At 49.9% G+C, this 19,429-nt stretch overlaps 2 protein-coding genes across 3 annotated transcripts; both read right to left on the bottom strand.

Moving 5' to 3' along the window:
- Positions 1–1,359: 1,359 nt before the first annotated feature.
- On the bottom strand, positions 1,360–2,861 carry MGAT2 (alpha-1,6-mannosyl-glycoprotein 2-beta-N-acetylglucosaminyltransferase). The gene has a single exon (XM_075150689.1). It carries the CDS (start codon positions 2,810–2,812, stop codon positions 1,487–1,489), a length of 1,326 nt encoding a protein of 441 aa, XP_075006790.1. The 5' UTR covers positions 2,813–2,861; the 3' UTR covers positions 1,360–1,486.
- An 829-nt stretch (positions 2,862–3,690) lies between these two features.
- Positions 3,691–19,429, bottom strand: LRR1 (leucine rich repeat protein 1). Of its 2 annotated transcripts, XM_075150687.1 has the most exons (5): positions 16,337–16,752; positions 16,147–16,245; positions 11,148–11,875; positions 7,065–8,544; positions 3,691–6,796 (listed from the first exon to the last, which is right to left on the bottom strand). In XM_075150687.1, exons 1-4 carry the CDS (start codon positions 16,523–16,525, stop codon positions 8,292–8,294), a joined length of 1,269 nt encoding a protein of 422 aa, XP_075006788.1. In that variant the 5' UTR covers positions 16,526–16,752; the 3' UTR covers positions 3,691–6,796; positions 7,065–8,291. The 2 variants fall into 2 exon arrangements, with proteins under 2 accessions (XP_075006788.1, XP_075006787.1); XM_075150686.1 differs by lacking the exon at positions 16,337–16,752 and adding an exon at positions 17,872–19,429 and having other exon boundaries at positions 3,691–8,544.

Raw genomic sequence — 19,429 nt, 5'->3', positions numbered from 1 at the left:
TCAGCATCAGCTCTGACCTTGTGAAACTATGAAAACGGAGCAAGTACCAAAGCTGGTACAAAGTCGTGGCAGTTAAATTACCTCTGGGGAAAAAAAAAAGCATCTTATCGCGGTTGAAGTAAACACCTGCGTGCTACTTACAGTATTTCACAACACTTGGTGCTCTCTCAAATGAACATTTAACTGATATATTCACAGCCCATAAAGTAGGTAACAAATTGTGGTAAAAGGAAAGCCTTGCTACATGCCCTTCCATTCATAAGTAACTGTTGTAGCCAGAGTCCTAAGAGCACCAACCCCATTTTCTCTAAAAAAAGGAAGATTTTTCCCCCTCAGCATAAAAGCTACCTCTAAATATTGCATGTCTGTCACCTTAGCATAGTGTTTTCTTTCTCTAACATACAAACCGCTGCTTATGTGCTACCAGTCGTGCTTCAAAGTGGAGTGCCATTAAAGCAGCCCTACCGCTAGACTTAAAACAGGCGAGGAAGTGGCTGATGCTAACGAACAGCTCTGCTCTCTCCTGTTCATGGCTTTCAGCTCCAGTTCAGTGCGTTTCCATTACACAGCAGTATTTTTTACTGGTCGCTTTACGCAGCCAACTAATCTGAAAGCGAACTTTTTTTTTGATCCAAACAAAAGAGGTGTCGTGCTACGCATTTGTTACTCTATTCTGCCTCAATCAGTGCGTAACATTAAAAATTTAATGAAGTTAAATGCACACTACTAGAAGGGGTGATGGCATGTGTTCAGCCCTCTGGATTAAAGAAAAGACTGCCCCCCCTCCCCGACTTACTTTCTAGCAACACAAGATGACATCATCTTTTTGTGAGAATCAAGAACTTCTCTGTTTTTACAAAACAACTGAATTTTATTTTGGCAGAACTAAAAAAATCGTATATTTATCTACATTGTAGTAAAAACAATGAAATTTTTTTTTCCTTCATATATTCGTCAACACATCGTAACCAAACCAGGACGCAGGTATTGGGCATGAAGCAACCCCGGGCGGGACGGCCGGCGAGAGGTGCCGGTACCGCCGGCGGAGGCGGCGTGCAAAGCTCCCACCGGGGCCGGAGCTCGGGAGGGCTCGCTCCCCTCGCTCGCTCCTCACCACCCCCAGCGCGGCGCCGCGGGCACCGCCGCTCTGCCCCTGACGGGGGAAAAAACCCCACACCAGAGCAGTGTAAGCACCAGAAATGATGCACTTAAATACAAGTTTTCTCCTCCTCCTCCCCGTAAACGCAGCAGCGGTCACTTTTTGAGCAGGGGCTGCGACGCTGCTCTGAGCAGCTGGCAGCAGCAAGTAACCCGTTTCCAAAATGTGGTTGCCGAACATGAAAGATTACTATTTTGGGACACCTTTTACAAGAATGTTTATTCATATTAAAGCAGAAACCAACTCATAAATGCTTTTTATACACGTGTGCGCCTGTAAAAGACAGTATGGAACAACTCAAAAAGAAAAAGGCTGCGAGAACGATCCTCACTGAAGTCTGCGGTAACTTTTACAGAGTTCGTGGTCCCTAATATCTCCCCACCCTCCGTTTTTCACATGAGGGGAAAGGGGTGCCATGGAGTACCTTTTACTGACACTCATCGTTTCGGGAAACAGGTACTGTTGGTTGCTGTTCAAGAGAGAGTCGATTTTGGCACTCTGGGTGGACGGTCTGCAGGATTTCTTGTGGTGCATGCCACAGTCCCCCGTGTGAAAAATCCTGGGGATTTCGGGAACCAGCACTTTCCAGAACTTTGGAAGACAAGAGACAGTCAAGTGCTGCAGAGTCCAGTCCCAGTTGTAGTCATCGTAGGTGCAGAAGGCGTCCGTGCACTCGATGAGCTTCTGGTAGGTGTCTCTGCCGAAGGCCATGCCCATGTTGTGCTCGGTGGACTTCCACGTCTTCATCTCCACCTTGTCGGCGCGGCCGGCGAAGCCGCCGCGGACGGGGCTGTAGGTGCCCAGGGAGACGATCTGGCACTCGGGGCACTCCTGCTCGCGCAGGGCCCAGAGCTTTTTGAGGACGTGGTAGAAGTCGGGCGCCAGGTAGTGGTCCTCCTCCAGGAAGAGGACGGGCCCAGCGTGCTCCCGCAGCGCCCGCACCCGCTCCCAGACGAAATGCAGCTTCCACCACCAGTGGTGCTTGGTCTGGGAGAAACGAGCTTCGCGGTAGTGCCCGAAGGAGTCGGGGTACTCGGCGTTGATGCAGCCCAGGCGCAGGGCCGCCGCCTTGCCCACGTCGCGGGGGCAGTCGCGGGGGTCGTGGCCGGGGAACTCGCGGGGGTAGAGCTGGATGCTGAAGGGGAAGAAGACCTGCAGGACGGGGCAGAAGTCCACGCGTGCCGCCAGCCGGTTGAGCTCCTCGGCCCACAGGTCGTGGCTCAACACCAACAGCACGTTCTCCACTCCCGCCGCCCGCCGCAGCGACTCCAGCAGCAACCGCAGGTGCTCGGCACGATCGTGCACCTGCACCACCAGCACCACGTCGGCGGCGGCGGACCGTGCCGGGAAGCGTCCGGCGTTCCGCACCGGTTGATCGAAGTTCAACCGGTAAACGAGCGAGCGGTAACTCAGCGTCCCGTTCTCGGTGAGCAACGCCGGTACCGGAGATACAACCGAGGCGTTAACGGCGGAGCGGCGCGGCGGCGGCGGCTCGCTGACCCGCGGCGGTTCCCCGGTGATACCGGTACCGCCCCGCTGCTGCTGCTGCTGCCGCCTCCGCCCGCCGCCTCCGCTTCCCCACAGCGCCAGCGCGCAGACCGCCAGCGCCAGCGCCAGCAGCAACACCTTCCGCTTGTAGATCCGCAGCCGCATCCTTCCCGGCGGCGGCGGCCGCCGCTCACCGCCGCCCTCCCGCCGCCGCCGCCGCCGTTGCTGCTCCCGCAGGCAGCGCGCGCGCGCTGCCGCCGCCCCACGCGCACACGTCGCCGCCGTTCTATTGGTCCTCAGCGCCGTCACTCCCCACCGCTTCCGCTGTCCGCCATTACCTCGGCCGGGAGGCGGGCGGCGGTGCGGGACGGGCTCTCAGAGCCCGTCCCGCACCGCCGCCCGCCTCCCGGCCCCGGCCTCTCTCCCCCCCTCCCAGGGCTGTGATTGGTCAGCGGTAATTGGGGAGGGTTAGTGATTAAGCAAAGCGTGGTGTAGCTGGATGTAAAAAAGAGAGTTGGGGGGCTGTGAGGGGGCTGGGGCCCCCTAAATTGGAAGGAGGTGAGAAGGAAATCCTCCTAGAGAAAATAATTCTAGAACTGCAAGAATGAGGTCAGAAAATCATCCCAGAATCGCAAGAATAATACACGATGGGATAAAATAACTGTGGAGTTGCAGTACCTAAGAAAATCATTCTAGGATTGCAAGAATAAGACAAAATCGTTCTAGATTTAAAAGATAAAATCATTTTAGAATTGCAAGAATAAATGCATTCTAGAATGGCAAGAATAAGAAATTAATTCTAGGATTGCAAGAAAAAGATAATTGCAAGAATAAATTCATTCTAGATTTGCAAGATTAATACAAGAAAATAATGCTAGAATCGCAAGAACAATACATTTTAAAATCACTCTAGAATTGCAAGAATACAAGAAAATGTAGAGGTGCAAGAATAAGGTAAGAAAATTCTAGAATTGCAAGAGTGATACATAATAACGACAATTACAAGAAGAATAATTCTAGAATTTCAAGAATATAAGACGACAATCACTCTAGAATTAGAAGAATATGAGGACAATAATTCTAAAATTACAAGAATAATCTATAATAAAATAATTCTAGAATGACAAATAACTGCGGGAATTACTCTTGTAATTCTGTACTTTGTGTCCCAGCCCCTCTCCTCGGCGGGCACCGGCCAGTCGCGACATTTGGTGACAATTCCGTGCACTGTGCCAGGGCGCGGGTGCTCCCGAGGGTCGGACACCGTCGCCCATGCAGGTCCTTGGGACCCGCAGGAGGAGGAGAGCTCTACACCCCGCGGCTCCGCTCCGCGCTCACAGAAATTGCGCCAGTTTTGCTTCAAAAAGTTTTACAAACCCAACGGCCGTCCCCGAGTCGAGTTTGGGGATGGTGGCGGCTGGCGGTCCCCGCGTGGGTTTCCAGGAGGCCCTGGACCCGGCGCGGCTGCGGAGCGAGCGGCAGCGCTGGCACGTCCCAGCCGTACCCAGCAGGAATTTCTGACCGTCTCCGTCTGCCTGCAGCAGCGGCCCCGTGTTTCACGAGCACCCTGCCCCGGGCTGCGGCGCTGCCCCGGGTTTCGCTACGTTTACGAGGGTCTCTGCTGCGCCTCATCCCTTATAGCACTAAAATGCTGTTTTCAAGGAGGCTGCTACCACCCCCTCCTCTTGTGCAGGGTGGTACCGATACAGCAGCTTTGGGGGTTGTTTATTTTTCAGTCTGGGTTAACAACAATACTCATTTCCATAATTTTAAGTATTTCTTGCCCCAAGAAGGCAGCCTCTGCAGAGCCAGATTTAACATCTTGCTCAGCCGTGGGTAAAACTCCCGCAACCGACACACCGTCTAGTTGGGATAACAGAATTTCCCTATCACTCAGGCAGCGTACGGATAAACACATTAAAGATCACAAAGCGCTCGGATAATGCAGAGTGGCATCGGCAAAGCAAAATCCGGCCAATTAAAGAATGATCCAATCCGCCGCCAGCGCAGCTTGCAGCAGCGTTCAGGAGTATCAAATCAAGACCTGCCATCAAGGCTTTTTCCCCCAGACGAGACGGGTAAGTACAGGCTTCAGGTGCATTTAAAAGCATCTCACATTAGACAGCATCCTCAAATTCGGTTGCTTTAATCCGATGAGACTAAGCCCTGCAGTACTTGACTCTGCAATGTCCGAGGCAAACACCAAACTTCTCGGGCGCAACATTAACAGAAGGCACCGGAGCGATGCTTCTGTTCAGGACGTGTTTTTAATGAGGGTTTCACAGCTTGACCTTTGCTGACCACGGCTGAGGTTTGCATAACTCAGCAAGTTTCTCCTAATCACGCAGGCACAACTGGCGGTTTTCAAGCGAGGCATTAAAAAAGAGCACTCCTTAAAAGAGAGAGGCTGGTCTCTGCAACGAAGTCGGTTTGATTAAATCAGATCGCGTTGCTATAAATAGGAAACACCATATAAATGGCCCTACAGAGTTCCCCATGAGTACGATAAATGAGGTAGAATAGTTTCTTATGAGAACAATGTTTGCCCGGTCCCATTTTTTCTACAAAAAGCCCTAGACACAGCAGTTGGGTCGCGCACACTGCGCGTTTGCAGTATCAGACAACAGAACTGCGCCCGTCTTTTGCCATCTACACCGGCGTCCACACCTGCTAGCCGGCCTTTTCCCCAAATGAGCCCAGCGCGCCGATGAGAAGCGAGCCGAAGGAGATCTAAGAGACACCACAGTTGTCTTGCTGGCGGGCAAGGAAAACCGCTGGAGAAGATGCTCCCGACAGGAGGGATTTCCGCTTTGGCTTTACCTAACTCTGAAGAACGGCTTTGGCTCTTGGCTCCTTCGCCACCTCCTGGCTGGCTGACAGCAGGCAGCGCCGGCTCGGCAGAGCGCAGGCACGGAGCGCTGCAGCAGCCGCTCTGGCAACGCCGCAGGCGCCGCTGCCCCGGCTGCTCACCCCTCTGCAGCCAAGACTCAAACCCCAAGTAACTCATCAAGCACCTTGCTGCCTCTGGGATGCAGCTGCAATCAGAGAACTCCACCCTACTGAGACAAATGCTCTGCAGCACAGAGAAAGCTTGTTTGCGGGGATTGCAAGACACTGAGAAAATAAAGTCGGCTGGAACGAATTCCCAAGGGAACTTGGGGATACTGTACACCCCTCTGATCCCTCTGCTTGGCCGCACAAGATTTCCCTCTTCTTCACCTTTGTTGGAAAGTGGGAAAGCAGGGAGTTTGGAAAGCTCCTCCGCACGTTTGACCTCCGTGGAGACGGCGAGATCACGGCACACTGGGTATGTTGCTGGAAGGTGCTCTGGAACTAACGCAGCGATGGCTGGGGAAGAACCTCTGCATAACAGGGCTCCAGCACCCTACCACCCTCCTCGACGCTGCTGTAGTGTGTCAGCTGCTGTAGTTTCAGAGGATTAAGGGAAGCCAAGTCAGTTTTGGGGACGACATTCGCTTCAGAGATAATGGCAGCCCAGTGTACGCACATGGGATTTAAAAAACCCCAGCAGTACGTGCAGAGCTGACAGCAAAATATTCCCATAAAAAAGCCCTTTCCCACAGTTCTCAGCCTCCCTTTCACGCCAGGAGAGGTTGCACTCCTCTTCACGTTGGCCTTTAACCCCCAGCTCGTCCCTTCTCCCAGCACAGCAGGGCTTGGACAGGACTTCACAGCCTAGCCCTCGCTAGCAGGCTGCTCGCCTCCTGGGCCGCGCAGGTGCGGTTCCTCCTCCGCCCAGCACAGCTGGCTCCCCGGAAGGCTCTCAGCCCCTGCAGACACCCACACATCTGCCTCTAAAATTCCTGAGGAGTCCCACAGGAGGCCAAATTTCTCTGTCTACTCCACTTCCCTCCTCTTAATCATGCACTCCACCTAAAAGGTCTTTTTCCGAATGAGTAATCTTCAGGCTGCTGCAATCAGGACAAGATCTCCCTTTACAACAGCATTAGCATATGACTATTTAAAACCTCCCAGGGTTAGCTCTGCAGTGCTTTCCGAAGATCGGTGTTGAGGTAAACAGGCACTTGGCTTCCTCCTTCGCAAGTTCTCTGTAGTTGAAGAGCAACATAAAGGAATGACTCATCCAAATCTTCCTGTAGTTGCTTACAAGTTACTGCTTTGCAAATACTGTATGAAGAGAACACAGTCAAGTTATTTTGACATTAGCAGAAAGTTTTGATGACACTCAGTATTTCTAGAACAAAGGTTCCTCTTCCTCAGGAAAAGGCGCCTCTCGGCCTTGTCACAGCAAAGCCCTTCAGTACAAGCGCTTCAATATTTATTTCTGCTGTGAACGTCTCAGATTAGTGAAGAGTTTGAAAGTGATGATTTTTAAAACATGGAGGAAGGTTGTGCTCGGGTAGGAGCACGTTAAGTGATACCTGCAAGCCAGTACCTTCTTCCAAAGCCTGCTGCCGCCTTTCAGGCTGCTCCTCACGCTGTACATCGCGTCTAGCTGTCACTTGAAGCCCAGTCGAGATCAGTTCTGCACTCAGTAACTACAGATGGCTTGTTTTCCCATTGAAACTACATATAATTGCCACAGTGGTGTGTATTTCTGCAACCCGAAGAGATGCAAAATGTGTGATTCGCTCCTGGGCAGTCAATACCGCTTCAAAAATAACAGCGTAACATGCTCCCTCCAAGCCATCACGTGTTCCAGGGCTTGGGATGCCTAAAGACTTCTCAAGGGACTTCTGTTCCATGCTGTTTCAATACGCCAGCCAGGGGCCAGCTGACTAGACATGAAATAAGGGTGTGGATACTCTCAAGTATTTTGGTATCTTCACCAGGAAAAAGGCCGGAAGCTAATCCCTAGAATACACTAGATGAAAAACTCATTAGAGAAAACACAATTCACGTGTACATAGAAGGGTTTCAAAATTTAATAAGTTGACACAGTGAACAATTCAAGAATCTTTAAAATGTGAGAGGTAAGAAACAAAGTTTAGGTCACATATTTAGAAAAAGACATTTCTTGTATAACAAAGAGATAAAACCAAAAAGATTTGCTCTGGTAAAAAAATAGCAAAGCTGGTCCCTGCTTGAAGTGAGAATGCTGTAACAGAACTTTTTAAAAAGCAGCACCTGGAATTACATGACCAGTTTTGGACTGCTCACACCGTAATTTCTTCTCATAGCAGCCTACCAAGTTGCTCTACAGCAAACGAGTCAGGAAGAGTCCAGTCCAGTGATAAAGTCAACACCGTTGTCTTCTACAGGCAGAGTTCAGAGCCTCAAGTGTAACTAAGCAAAGCAGTTTGATATTCACTCACCTTCCTTCTCCTAGCAAGAAGAAGCCACTAACGCCACAAAACAAAGAAAATTGTCATGATACTCCGAACAAAGTCACAGTAATAGGAAAAAGAAAGCAAAATACATTCTAAGGAAGATTCATTCAAGCTAAGCATCGCTTTTTTCCCAACCAAAGAGAGATTCCAGTGGTGGAGGAACAGAGTCAGGCCACCGGATCAGGCTGACAGTGCCCCTCACCGCAAGACTGACATTTGCTATCTGCAGCAAATGCCCTATGACAGCACGTGTGGGTAACAAGCAGAAAACAATGTCAGGCTCCTCCGTCACTGGACAGAACTTCAGGCAGAGCTTTTGTGCCCGTTAACAGTCACCCGTTACTCTGCAGGTACCTATCCAGGAACTGGGAATAGCAGTCTAGAGAACAGAAGTAGCAGATGATGGGTGCTTCCGTACCTCCCATGTTATCCACGAGGACCACGGTGTGAGCTACGTGATGGAGATTCATGGTCACCGTGATCTGAATGAAGCTGCTCAGACAGGCACTTCCGCACTGGCATGTTTTAGCCACTTCCAGATCTTCACAAAGGTGAGAAGGAAGGAGATGACAACCATAAGGGATTCTGTGAACAAGAGGAGTAAGTGTGAATTCACTACAAAATTAACCAATGTCACTCAAACACAGTGACACCCCACATGCACCAGTTGGAAGAAACACCTTTCTGAGATCATAGACAAGGCAAATCTGAAATTTTGCCCCTTGCGATATTGGACTGGTTAGCAAGTAAATGCCACTTTCCAGGAGTCACTAAAAACATGCAACCATGTTACTGACCCCTAAGTAACAAGGGCCTGAACTCCAGAAATCACTGCAACAAATAACAAATCGTAACAGCCTGTATCACAGCAACAGAGAATTAGAGATAGAGAATTGAAAAGAAGATTAAGAATAATGAGACAACGGGGCACACATCTTCCCTCATATTAGCCAGGAAGATCGCTGTATTTCATCCTGGCCTGATAAGGCACACACAATTTACTCCTCATTCTCTAACATGAAAAAGTGGTAGTAGCGTAAAAACACCATATCCAGAGGAAATGGGAGATAAAATGAGCCTTTTTACAGTAGTACTACATTGCAGACAATAAATTAAGGTTTTCTTGATATACCGCTCTTTTGGTCCATCATGTCAATAGTGACATTCAGTGACAGGAACAAGAATTGCTTCTTTTTAAATTTGCAGCAGAGTGGCATTGTGTTTGGGGTACGAAATAAATAACTTCCCTGAAGTACTGTCGAGTTAACTTCAAAGTGTGGGCATCACCAGCGCCCAACTGTCACTCGAGACTCACAGAATAGGTCTCACTGACTCATATCCCGACTACACCTACATATTCCCAATTCTTTCTACATACCATCATTCACATAGCTAAGACTCCTGTGGGTTTTTTTCCCACCACCTCAATTTCGGGACATCCTTTTTTCCGGTCAGGACAAGCATAATCACAGCTCTGGTACTTTCCCAGCACACCACTATGAAGATTGATTTCCAAACACTTGCTTTCGTGTCTTCCCTCCTTCTGTTCACTTCCTTTCTCGAGGTTTTTACAGTCCATCATCACTCCTGTTTCTCATTCTTTGTTAATTCTCACCTCCAGTGAATGTCAGACAGAATGTCTGTTGCCCACTTGTTAGACTTTTTCTTTTCCATTTCAGATAATCAGGACCACTCTGACCAATGCTGTCTCCTAATAATCACACACCCGAGGGCAAGGGGACTGTTTGCCCCTTGTCTCGCCGAGACTCCTGGAGCAGAAAGCCTTTTTTGTTCTGTGTGATGGCATTTTTTTTTTAAAGCTTGCTGCGTGGGGGCCAGGGGCTGGGTTAATGACTAGGTATCCGTAGGTACTCCGGTAACGTAACTGAGCACCAAAATCTGGCCAGTGTTGAGGGATTATATTCTCTAGGAAAAAAGCATGCCTTAATAATATTTATATCAAAACCACTGCGATTTATATAAAGTTGGGAAAGGAGACACGTGGAGTTTAATTACTCTAATACAATCAGCAAGGTCAGAAGTGGATAAGATTTGAACCAGAACATTTGGTTGCTCAGCTCATTTCCAGGGTGTGCCCACATGCCTGTGGACACCTTTAGCACAGACTTCTGAGCAATTAACCCAGGTTTATGGGGCGCTCCCCACCCCCAAGGCAGGAATGGGCACAGAATGTAGATTAGGAACGCTGCCTCTCACCCCCTTTCTGTACCCGTGACTCTTTTCCACCTTCCTGCTCCCTTTCCACCCAGAACAGGGTGGGAGTAGCAGCAGCTGGTACCGGAGGGATCACAGGCGGCGGCAGGCAGGCAGAGCCATGTAAGCGGTGTGGGGGAAGGGGAGAAAACTGATAACAAACAGCGGCCTGGCAAGGATGATGTTTACTTGGTGAAAGAGTAATTTTAAAATTACCTCAGAACTGGGCTTCTCCGCATAGGACAGAACACCCTCACTCCGACACCAAAGGAATTAATAGCGCAAGGAAAACCTAAGGCAGGGAGAAGCCTGCAGCAGGTAATGCAACTGCGGCGTGACACGGGCCCTCCGAGAAGCCACCTCACGGTGCCTTTCTAACACTGCTCAGCTGGTGTAAGTCCCATCTCAAGCAGAGGCAGACGGACACATGTCTGTAACTAGGAGCTGTATGGTAGAAGGTAACCTTTTGCCAACACACTATTCTCACACGGGAAGGGATGGCGACAGGCTAAGGGGTATTACACACAGTTTTAGTGTACTTTAAGGTGAGCACAAGATGAAGGGCAACCACGTTTGAAAGCAATTGCCACGCTAGAGCCTAACACAAAATACGATCCGTGCCGCAAAATCCACCGTAATGTAAGCTCCTGAATATGAAATGCCAGAAGTGGTTCGGTGATTCTCTTTTCCCATGGCGGGGCAGGAATATTCTGTTTCAGTGCCCCCATTTTGTGGACAAAAACATTCCAACCTATAGCTTTCTCTAAATGCTTCCAAGTCACCAATTCACTGAGTTATCCTGCATAACAAAGGGATGATTTTACAAGTGGAATTCAAAGTAACTTTAACCTTGTGATTTTTAATAGGTGAAGAGCAATAGCCACTGGCAGGAAAAAAAAACAAGTCAGGAAAGTTTAGACTCCACAGGTTTGAAAGGGAGTAGGTGCAATGTGTACTCATCATGCTACTCTTACCTGTAATTTATGGTTGCTCTTGCAGCACACTCTAATAAAGTCAATGGTATTTTCAGTTGTATGTTGGGAACAAGCGGATTAGGCTGTTCAAAAGGATTTCCAAAGAGATCCAAGTTCTCAAGACAGAGTTTCCTAAAATCACTGGGCAAGAAAGGAAGTTTGTTTCGAGCTGCTGACAGAAAGCGTAGATGATCTAACTGGCCAATCTTGAATGGCAACCTAATCAACTCATTGTCATCGAGCTTTAAATTAACAAGTTCTCGCAGCTGGCAAAACTGAATTGGAAGTGCTTTAATTTTGTTTTGGCTGAGGTCCAAGAACTGAAGAGATTTCTGGAGGGTGGAGTTGCACAGAGCCCCACTGAACGACTCCAGGTGATTGTCGTGCAAATTAAGCTCCTGAAGACAGATCAAGTCACCAATAGTAGCTGGCAGCTGCTTAATATGATTATGACTTAAGTCTAGTTTTCGGAGTTTCTTCAAACAAAGCACACGCATGTCGATCCGAGCAAGTTTGCAGTACGAGGCTTGGAGATGTTCAAGGGAGTAAGGAAAGTTTTTGGTGAGAGGATAGTCCCTTCTTGAAGTTATGATCATTTTTGTCTTAGGTTTTTCAACTTCTGAGGTCTTTGCTGGTACCAAAGCTGAGAGCGGGAGAGCTCCTATGTCAGTCCCTTGGTGAGCCAGTCTCACAGCTGAAAGGAAATTCTTTAAATTGCTGGCATTTGCCTACAAGAAAACACAAATGTGGAATTAAAAGTTCATTATTCTTGTGCCCATTTGTACTAACACTTTCTGAACTATTTTGTACGTGTATTAGGAGATACTAACTCAGAAGGGCAATGAAATGGGAAAGGGGAACAACTCCAGCTTATTAGGTTGATGTACTGTTTACAGTATTTAAGAACTAATGGCATGCAATTTGAAGGAGAAGTTACAACCTCTCTGAATAATCTAGATCAAACAAACTGTGTTGCATTACTCAGAAAAAAAACAAAGCGCTGAAATCACAGCTGAAAATAAAGTACAGAAAAAAAGCCTGATGCACGGTGATCTTCCTAACCTGCAACATGATAAAGGGGCAGTTTATAAGAACACACACAGGGAAATCAGAGATCTAAAACTCGAGGCAATAATTTCTGAAAGTTGCAAGGAAGGAAAAGGATGGAAGCTGGGGTTAAATTTAACATAAAGGAAGGTGGAAAGCTTCAAGGCAGGTTAAGTGCTTCTGGTCACACACAGCTCTGTCTGGTTGTGCCAGCATCAAACAAGAGGATAATTATTTGCAGTCTTTCTGCAAACACCTGACTAATTTTGTTTTAGGTGGGATAGAATATAATGGCAGTAAAGACAGAGTCAAATCAATGGAGTATCAGATGACCTGTATTTTAAATAAAGGTCAAGAAAGCTGTGATACATTTGTTGCACTGATATAATCAAGTTTTATGAACAACAGGGTGACCAAATGTTTCTGTTCTAAATTTCCCAGCAAGACTCTACTCAAGCTGACGTGCAGCTGACAGACACTAAGCTATAAAGTGAATTATAAAATAAAAAGCACGATGCATCCATACAAGTCAGTCATCTCTCTCATTGCAGGAAAGAACAAACTTGGAGTTTTCGCATGGCTCTCAGAGTCGAGAGGTTTGCACTCTGTCCCAGCTGTAACTTGCCCAAGCCTAGCGACACCCATTTCTGCACCTGAAAGACAATTTTGCTCCTAAATGTATTTGTTTATACCAAATTCTATAGTGTCCAGAACTACCTTACATAACATGCTATAAGCATCTAGCACAACAGAGCGATGATCTTGGAGACTTCTGGATGCTAACGTGATGTAAATAAAGACAATAAAGGTCAAACATATTTGACTGCATCAGTAACCTAAAATGATTGTTCTCCCTAAGCATCCCATACACATCTATTCTTTCAACTCCTGATGTGATACTCTCCAGACATGGGGAAGTTGCATGCCAAAAACCTTTGTGTCCAAGACCACCAACATTCATTACCTCTGCCAATCTAACTAAAACACTTAGCTATGGGACTCCCCATAACTACAGGCAGATTTGTCATGTTCCCGAGGGTAATAAATAGCTAACTAAATTTGGAAGTAAGGAGAAAAAGTCCTCCAGATCTGTAAGGACCAAGTAAAATACATAACTGTACATTAGAATTGAGTTACAGGCAATATTTCTTTGATCTCAAAGCATGAGATGCAACAGATACCTGTTTCTTGTAGCCAAAAGCTCTAGGTTGTTAAGAGTAAGTTTATGGGCTCTTCACGTGCCTTCAAAATAAGAGTACTTTGTGTTCTGGATCCTTGAGACAAATTTCCTCCACAATACCTTCATAAAGGCAATGTAGTATCTGTAAACCTTGTTGTTGAGAAACCTTGAGTATGTTGAGAAAAATACTAAGACACATCTAAGAAAAAAAGCAAAAAACTAGTTGCAAGAGCTCAGGACGCAATTTTTTTCCCCAAGTCTGAAGTCTCAACCACAGAAAAGATGTCAGGAAAAGACGTTAATCTGCATTGATGCCCTACAAGTCCCTAGTTTCAGAACTAAATGAATGATGACAAGGCAATCGGAGATTACATGGATTTCAGACCTTGCGTGCAATGCAGCAGGCACAGGCTTGCTGAAGGAAAAAAATAACCCACAGTGACTTTATTATTTTTGCTCCAGGGTTGAACGCTCCAGACCGACGTTTCTCAACTTAATTTCTGATGTGGTTGAATGCAGCAAATTGCACCGCCTGGCAGAGTACAAAGAGCGGGGTTTTGCATGGTAGTTGCATGCAATCGGTATAGTCATACAAAGCTTTTGTCCACCTTTGAGAGCTAAGAAGCCTTTCTGTAATGAAATTATGAAAGACTAGCAGAAACACTACAGAAAAGTTATCTTAAATTGGGTTTCCGGATTTGGAGCATTTAAGAGGAATATATAGTATCACTGGCTTTGGAAGAATTTGGTGGATTTGTTCCTGGAGCTTGACAGTATGAGGGTAAGCCTTATGCTAAAAACGGGGAGCGAGGATCTAGCCTCCTTGGAGCAACTCTGGTCATTGTTCTACCTCCTCTTTCATTAGATTTGGTTGAGACTTTCTTTTCAGTCTAACAACATCATGGACTATCTTTTCATACAGAAAACAACAGATGTAGTTCTTAACTAAATTACTACCCACACTGAAAGAATGGCTGTCACACAGTTTCCTTACAGGCCCTATAAGTGGTCTAAATCAGATCTTGTAGCACTAAGACACAGACCTTTGCTCTCCAATTTTATACTAGTAGATCCTCTTACAACAGGCCTGCTTTTGTTTCGAGATAAAACTTTTTGACTTCTCACACACCAGCAGAAATGTTCAGAGTAAAGGATGTAGAACAAGAAGTTATTCTGGATCTAACGCAACATGTGTGAGTTTTCTTTTTTGCAAGACACAAAGCACATTCTGACAAGAAAAGCTTAATTTAATTGGATTTGGACACAGACTGCTTCTTTTCTATTTAACCCTGTAAGGCGAACGGCTCTCTTCATCAAATTAAGGCTGCTTTCCCTACCACCACAGCCTTCACTTCTGCACAGGTAAGGTACTTCCAGATCACCATAGCACTGTGCCACATTCTGCAAAATCTTGGGCTACCATAACTATATTCAGGCTTATATTCAGTTATTGGTCTTATTCCCAATAAAACAAGTGCTTTTTCTTTCTTGCTGGGTCATATTTGTTTTCTCTTCAGTAAGTCACTGTCCCAAGTACAGGCTCATCCACCTTGTTTCTCAAGCAGACCTCGCAGCCTGCCCCGAGCTTCACTCCACTCTGGCAAGACTGCTGGCAGTGCCTGTTGCAGCTGCAGTTTAAACACACCCTGTGCACTTCTCCTTAGACAGGCCCTTTGAGAAAGCATTCTGCTTGTGAAGGAGTAAGTTCACCACTCATGATTACAGCTGCTCAGTCTGACATCGCTGAAATTATTAAAGGATCTCCTTCAGGCCAAAGAATCAGAGTTGCAACAGAAAGTCAAAGTGATTTTCCAAACAAAAATATCAGTATTATTTCTAAGTCTATGGTTTTAGAAAAGTTGTCCTGCTTTCCTCTTCTACAAGGCTACAAAAGATTAGTGGAATGGGCACAGAAAAAAACCACATAAAAATTGAACATTAATGTGTGATTTTTTGGGCGAGTTTAGCATTATTAAAAACACTTTAGAGCTTCCAAATATTCTATGAACTGTAAATGAATACATTGGTGAGTTCTACTATCAGCTAAGCATTAACGCAAGGTGGTGACTGTACCGCTGATCCATACCAGCTTTGAAAACCACAGCAGGCACACTGCTTATCCACTAAGACATGAATATTTTCCAGATTTTAGTTAGAAAGACTATAAGCAATGGCCTGTTTGATAGAACTCATGGCCAAAGAGCACAGGGGGATACGGAGGAGCTGAGGGGACGGTGGGCGTGAGGGCACATGGAGGACCTGAGGGGACGGCGGGTATGAGGGGACACGGAGGAGCTGAGTGAACATTATATCAGAGAGATGAAAAAGCTGTTGCTTTCTAAATAAAAGATGAACTACAGGAAAAATGGACTTTTCCGCTCCTGCTGTTTCTCCAGAGGGAGCAGAAGAAGGGATAATCAGAAGGCAGACCAGCAACGAAGCTGGGCCCAGCCTTCTCGGCACAAAATGAGCGGGCTTCCTTATGTTTCCCTTTTTGCTGTAGCCTGTTGAGGATATACAAAGCCAAGCTCCTTCATGCCGCCTCGCTTACATCTCCTATGCCAAAGTTGCGGCAGGTCAAAGACGACTGTTAAGACAGGACTTAGTTGCAGTCTGGCATTTGTCACACGGACCCCAAGCAGACAGCCCGGTGACCCACCGGGGCCCGTCCAGCTCCCCGGCGAGCCGCCCTGCCGCCTGCACACGCCGCTCGGTTTCGAGCACGGGCAGAGCACCGAGACCTCGGCGGTGTCCCCGGGCCCCCGCACCCACCTTACTGAGGCAGACGTCCACGGCGGGCTCCCGGAGGCGCACGGTGGCCTTGCCCTCCTCCACGAACCGGGTGAAAAACCGCTCGATGTTCTCCTGCACCTACGGGCACAGCGGGCGCTCAGCAGCCGCGGCGGGACGAGGGGACCCGCCCCGCTCCCGGCCCCCCCCGCCCCGGCTCCTCCGTCCCCACCTTGTAGCGAGCACCGACCCGGTCCCGCGCCGTGCACACCATGAGGTAAACGCCGCCGCCGCCGCCGCCCCGCGCCCGTCCGGGCGGGCGGCCGAGCGAGAGGAGAGCCCTGGTACCGCGGCCGCGGCCCCGCAGCCCGCAGGTGGGCAGGAGCCGGCTGACCACCTCCACCTCGCACTGCAGCCGCATCGCCGCCCGCCCCGCCGCCGACCAACGGCCCGCTCAGGGGCGGGAGGGCACCGCCCGGGGGCCTCCCGCGTTCTCCGCGCACAGGCGCCCGCCGCGATGCCTGGCTCCTGTGACTCCCGCCCGCCGCCGCCGCCGGCCGGGGGCGCGGAGCCGCCCGGCGGAGGGGCTCGCAGGGCGGGAAGGGAGGGCGGCGGTACCGGCAGCACCGGCAGCCGCGGACAACCCGAGCGAGGGGCCCTCAGCGCGGGGCTGTGCGCCGGCGCCCCCTGGAGGAGGCGCTCGGCTCGGCTCGGCTCGGCTCGGCTCGGCTCGGCTCGGCTCGGCTCGGCTCGGCTCGGCTCGGCTCGGCTCGGCTCGGCGGGAAGGGTCGAGGGCGGCGGCGGGTGTGAGGGGATACGGAGGAGCTGAGTGGACGGCGGGCGTGAGGGGACACGGAGGAGCTGAGGGGATGGCAGGTGTGAGAACACACGGAGGAGCTGAGGGGACGGCAGGTGTGAGGGGACGTGGGGACCTGAGGGGATGGCAGGTGTGAGGGGACATGGAGGAGCTGAGGGGACGGCGGGTGTGAGGGGACGTGGAGGACCTGAGGGGATGGCAGGTGAGGGGACACGGAGGAGCTGAGGGGACGGCGGGTGTGAGGGGACGTGGGGACCTGAGGGGATGGCAGGTGAGGGGACACGGAGGAGCTGAGGGGACGGTGGGCGTGAGGGGACACAGAGGAGCTGAGGGAATGGCAGGTGTGAGGTGTTTCGGGGGAGCACCCCTGTGCGCCCGCTGGTCCCTGATGGCCCCTGGCTCAGTGAGTAGGGGCTGACACCACGTGCGGCACACCGGAGCAGCGAGGAGCCCAGGCCAGGGTGTGAGGAACATGGAACGGGGCAGGTGGGTTGCCCGGCCTCAGTGGCAGGACATGGCTGCTCAGCAGGGCGAGTGGCTCTGTGCCGCAGGTCCAGCACCACAGGCAAATCTTTTGGGCAATTTTTACAATTGTGGTATGTAACAGAGGAACACAAGTTTTACAAGAAATCCTTCTGCGTGTTCATTTCATAGAAATCATAGAATCATAGAATCATTGGAAAAGACCTCTAAGATCATCCAGTCTAACCATCAACCCACCACCACCATGCCCACTACACCATGTCCCTAAGCGCCTCATCTACACGCCTTTTAAATACCTCCAGGGATGGTGACTCCACCACTTCCCTGGGCAGCCTGTTCCAAGGCCTGACCACTCTTTCAGTAAAGAAATTTCTCCTGATGTCCAATCTAAACCTCCCTTGGCACAACTTGAGGCCATTTCCTCTCGTCCTATCGCTTGTTACTGGGGAGAAGAGACCAACCCCCACCTCACTACAACCTCCTTTCAGGTAGTTGTAGAGCGCGATGAGGTCTCCCCTCAGCCTCCTCTTCTCCAGGCTGAACACCCCCAGTTCCCTCAGCCGCTCCCCATCAGACTTGTGCTCCAGGCCCTTCACCAGCTTCGTTGCCCTCCTCTGGACACGCTCCAGCACCTCCATGTCCTTCTTGGAGTGAGGGGCCCAGAACTGAACACAGTATTCGAGGTGTGACCTCACCATTTGCAAAGGTACCAGTGCTACCAGCACTCCCTCCGAAGTTCTGCCCAGCGCGGTGATGGCAGAAACGACTTCCAGTGACAGAGCATCACCTCAGCGATGGCTGCCTGTCCCCAGCGTGGCGGGGCTGATTCGGCTGACGGGTGGCTTTGCTGCTAGAAGAGGCTCGGGTAGCACCACCAGGAACGAGTGTCGTGGGCGTTCAGAAACCAAGCTTAGGTAAAAAGCCACGTTTATCCGCTGTGACGTGCAGTTGCTGTTCGGTTGAGTTAGATGCCAGTGCCACCCTTTATCCTCCACTTACTCTGGTAGCAGTAGCTCAGACTCGCTAAACAATAGGAGAACGTGGGCCGTATGAAAAACTCGTTACCAACATAACGGGGAGAAATTCAATAAAGTGAAATATTTGGAAAATTAAAGAATTCACGATGCAAAAGTGGATGGGTATAGCTAGGGCAGGTTGGGAATCTCCATTCGATAGTGAAATTTCAGCATCTGGGAAGCGTCGCTTTAAGCTTGGGTGCAGTAGAAATTGGAATAACACCACTGCATTTAACAGATTTACCGGCTCGAAGGTGCAAGCCGGGTGGAAGCCAACCCCGCTGTGCGCACAGGGGCTGCTCCCCGAGGGGACGCGGTGGGTGAAGACGCGGCTGCCCTCGCCGCTGCTGGCAGCGGCCTGCCCCGAGAGTCAGTTTTCACTGCGTTAACCAGAATTAGATTAGGAGGAAAAAAAAAAACCAAATAGTGAATCCTTTCAGTATTGGCTTTCCACATTTATTTTTTAAGGACAGGCTTTAAAATTTGCTCTGTAATCGAATTTTTAAAACGAATTTTTTTTCTGGAATCGGAGCATGCGCACACAACACAGGTGCCGGCGGCCGCCAGCAGGGGGCGGTGCGGTGCGCGCAGGTCGGCGTTGCCGCGCCGGCCCGGCAGGAGGCGGTAGCGTGCGGGGGCGCGGGGGCGCGCGGGGGGCAAAAGGCGGGTGGGGGTGGGCCCGGGGGTGGGCAAAAGGAGCCCGCGTCTCTCTGTGTTGCCCAGGCTACGCTGCAGTGGCTATTCACAGGCGCGATCCCGCTACTGACCGGCACGGGAGCTTTGACCTGCTCCGTCTCCGACCTGGGCCGGTTCACCCCTCCTTAGTCAACCTGGTGTCCCCCGGCTCCCCGGGACTCACCATATTGATGCCGGCCTTAGCGCGGACGCCCGCTCGGCATAGCGCACTGCAGCCCAGAACTCCTGGGCTCAAGCGATCCGGCGGGCTCAGCCTCCCGAGTAGCTGGGACTACAGGCGCGCGCCACCGCGCCCGGCGCCAATCATAGCGCG

Source organism: Calonectris borealis, chromosome 5, assembly GCF_964195595.1.
Source record: "Calonectris borealis chromosome 5, bCalBor7.hap1.2, whole genome shotgun sequence".
Taxonomy (NCBI): domain Eukaryota; kingdom Metazoa; phylum Chordata; class Aves; order Procellariiformes; family Procellariidae; genus Calonectris; species Calonectris borealis.
Note: the sequence above shows the minus strand (reverse complement) of the source record. Positions and strands in the feature narration are given on the sequence as shown.

Coding starts and splice junctions, on each gene's coding strand:
- MGAT2 (XM_075150689.1), bottom strand. CDS start 2,812: ATGCGGCTGCGGATCTACAAGCGGAAGGTGTTGCTGCTGGCGCTGGCG.
- LRR1 (XM_075150686.1), bottom strand. CDS start 18,102: ATGGTGAGGTCACACCTCGAATACTGTGTTCAGTTCTGGGCCCCTCAC. Junction 16,246..17,871: donor TGAAAGGAGGTTGTAGTGAG/GTGGGGGTTGGT, acceptor CTGTGCCCGTAG/GTGCAGGAGAACATCGAGCG. Junction 11,876..16,146: donor TGGACGTCTGCCTCAGTAAG/GTGGGTGCGGGG, acceptor GTTTTCTTGTAG/GCAAATGCCAGCAATTTAAA.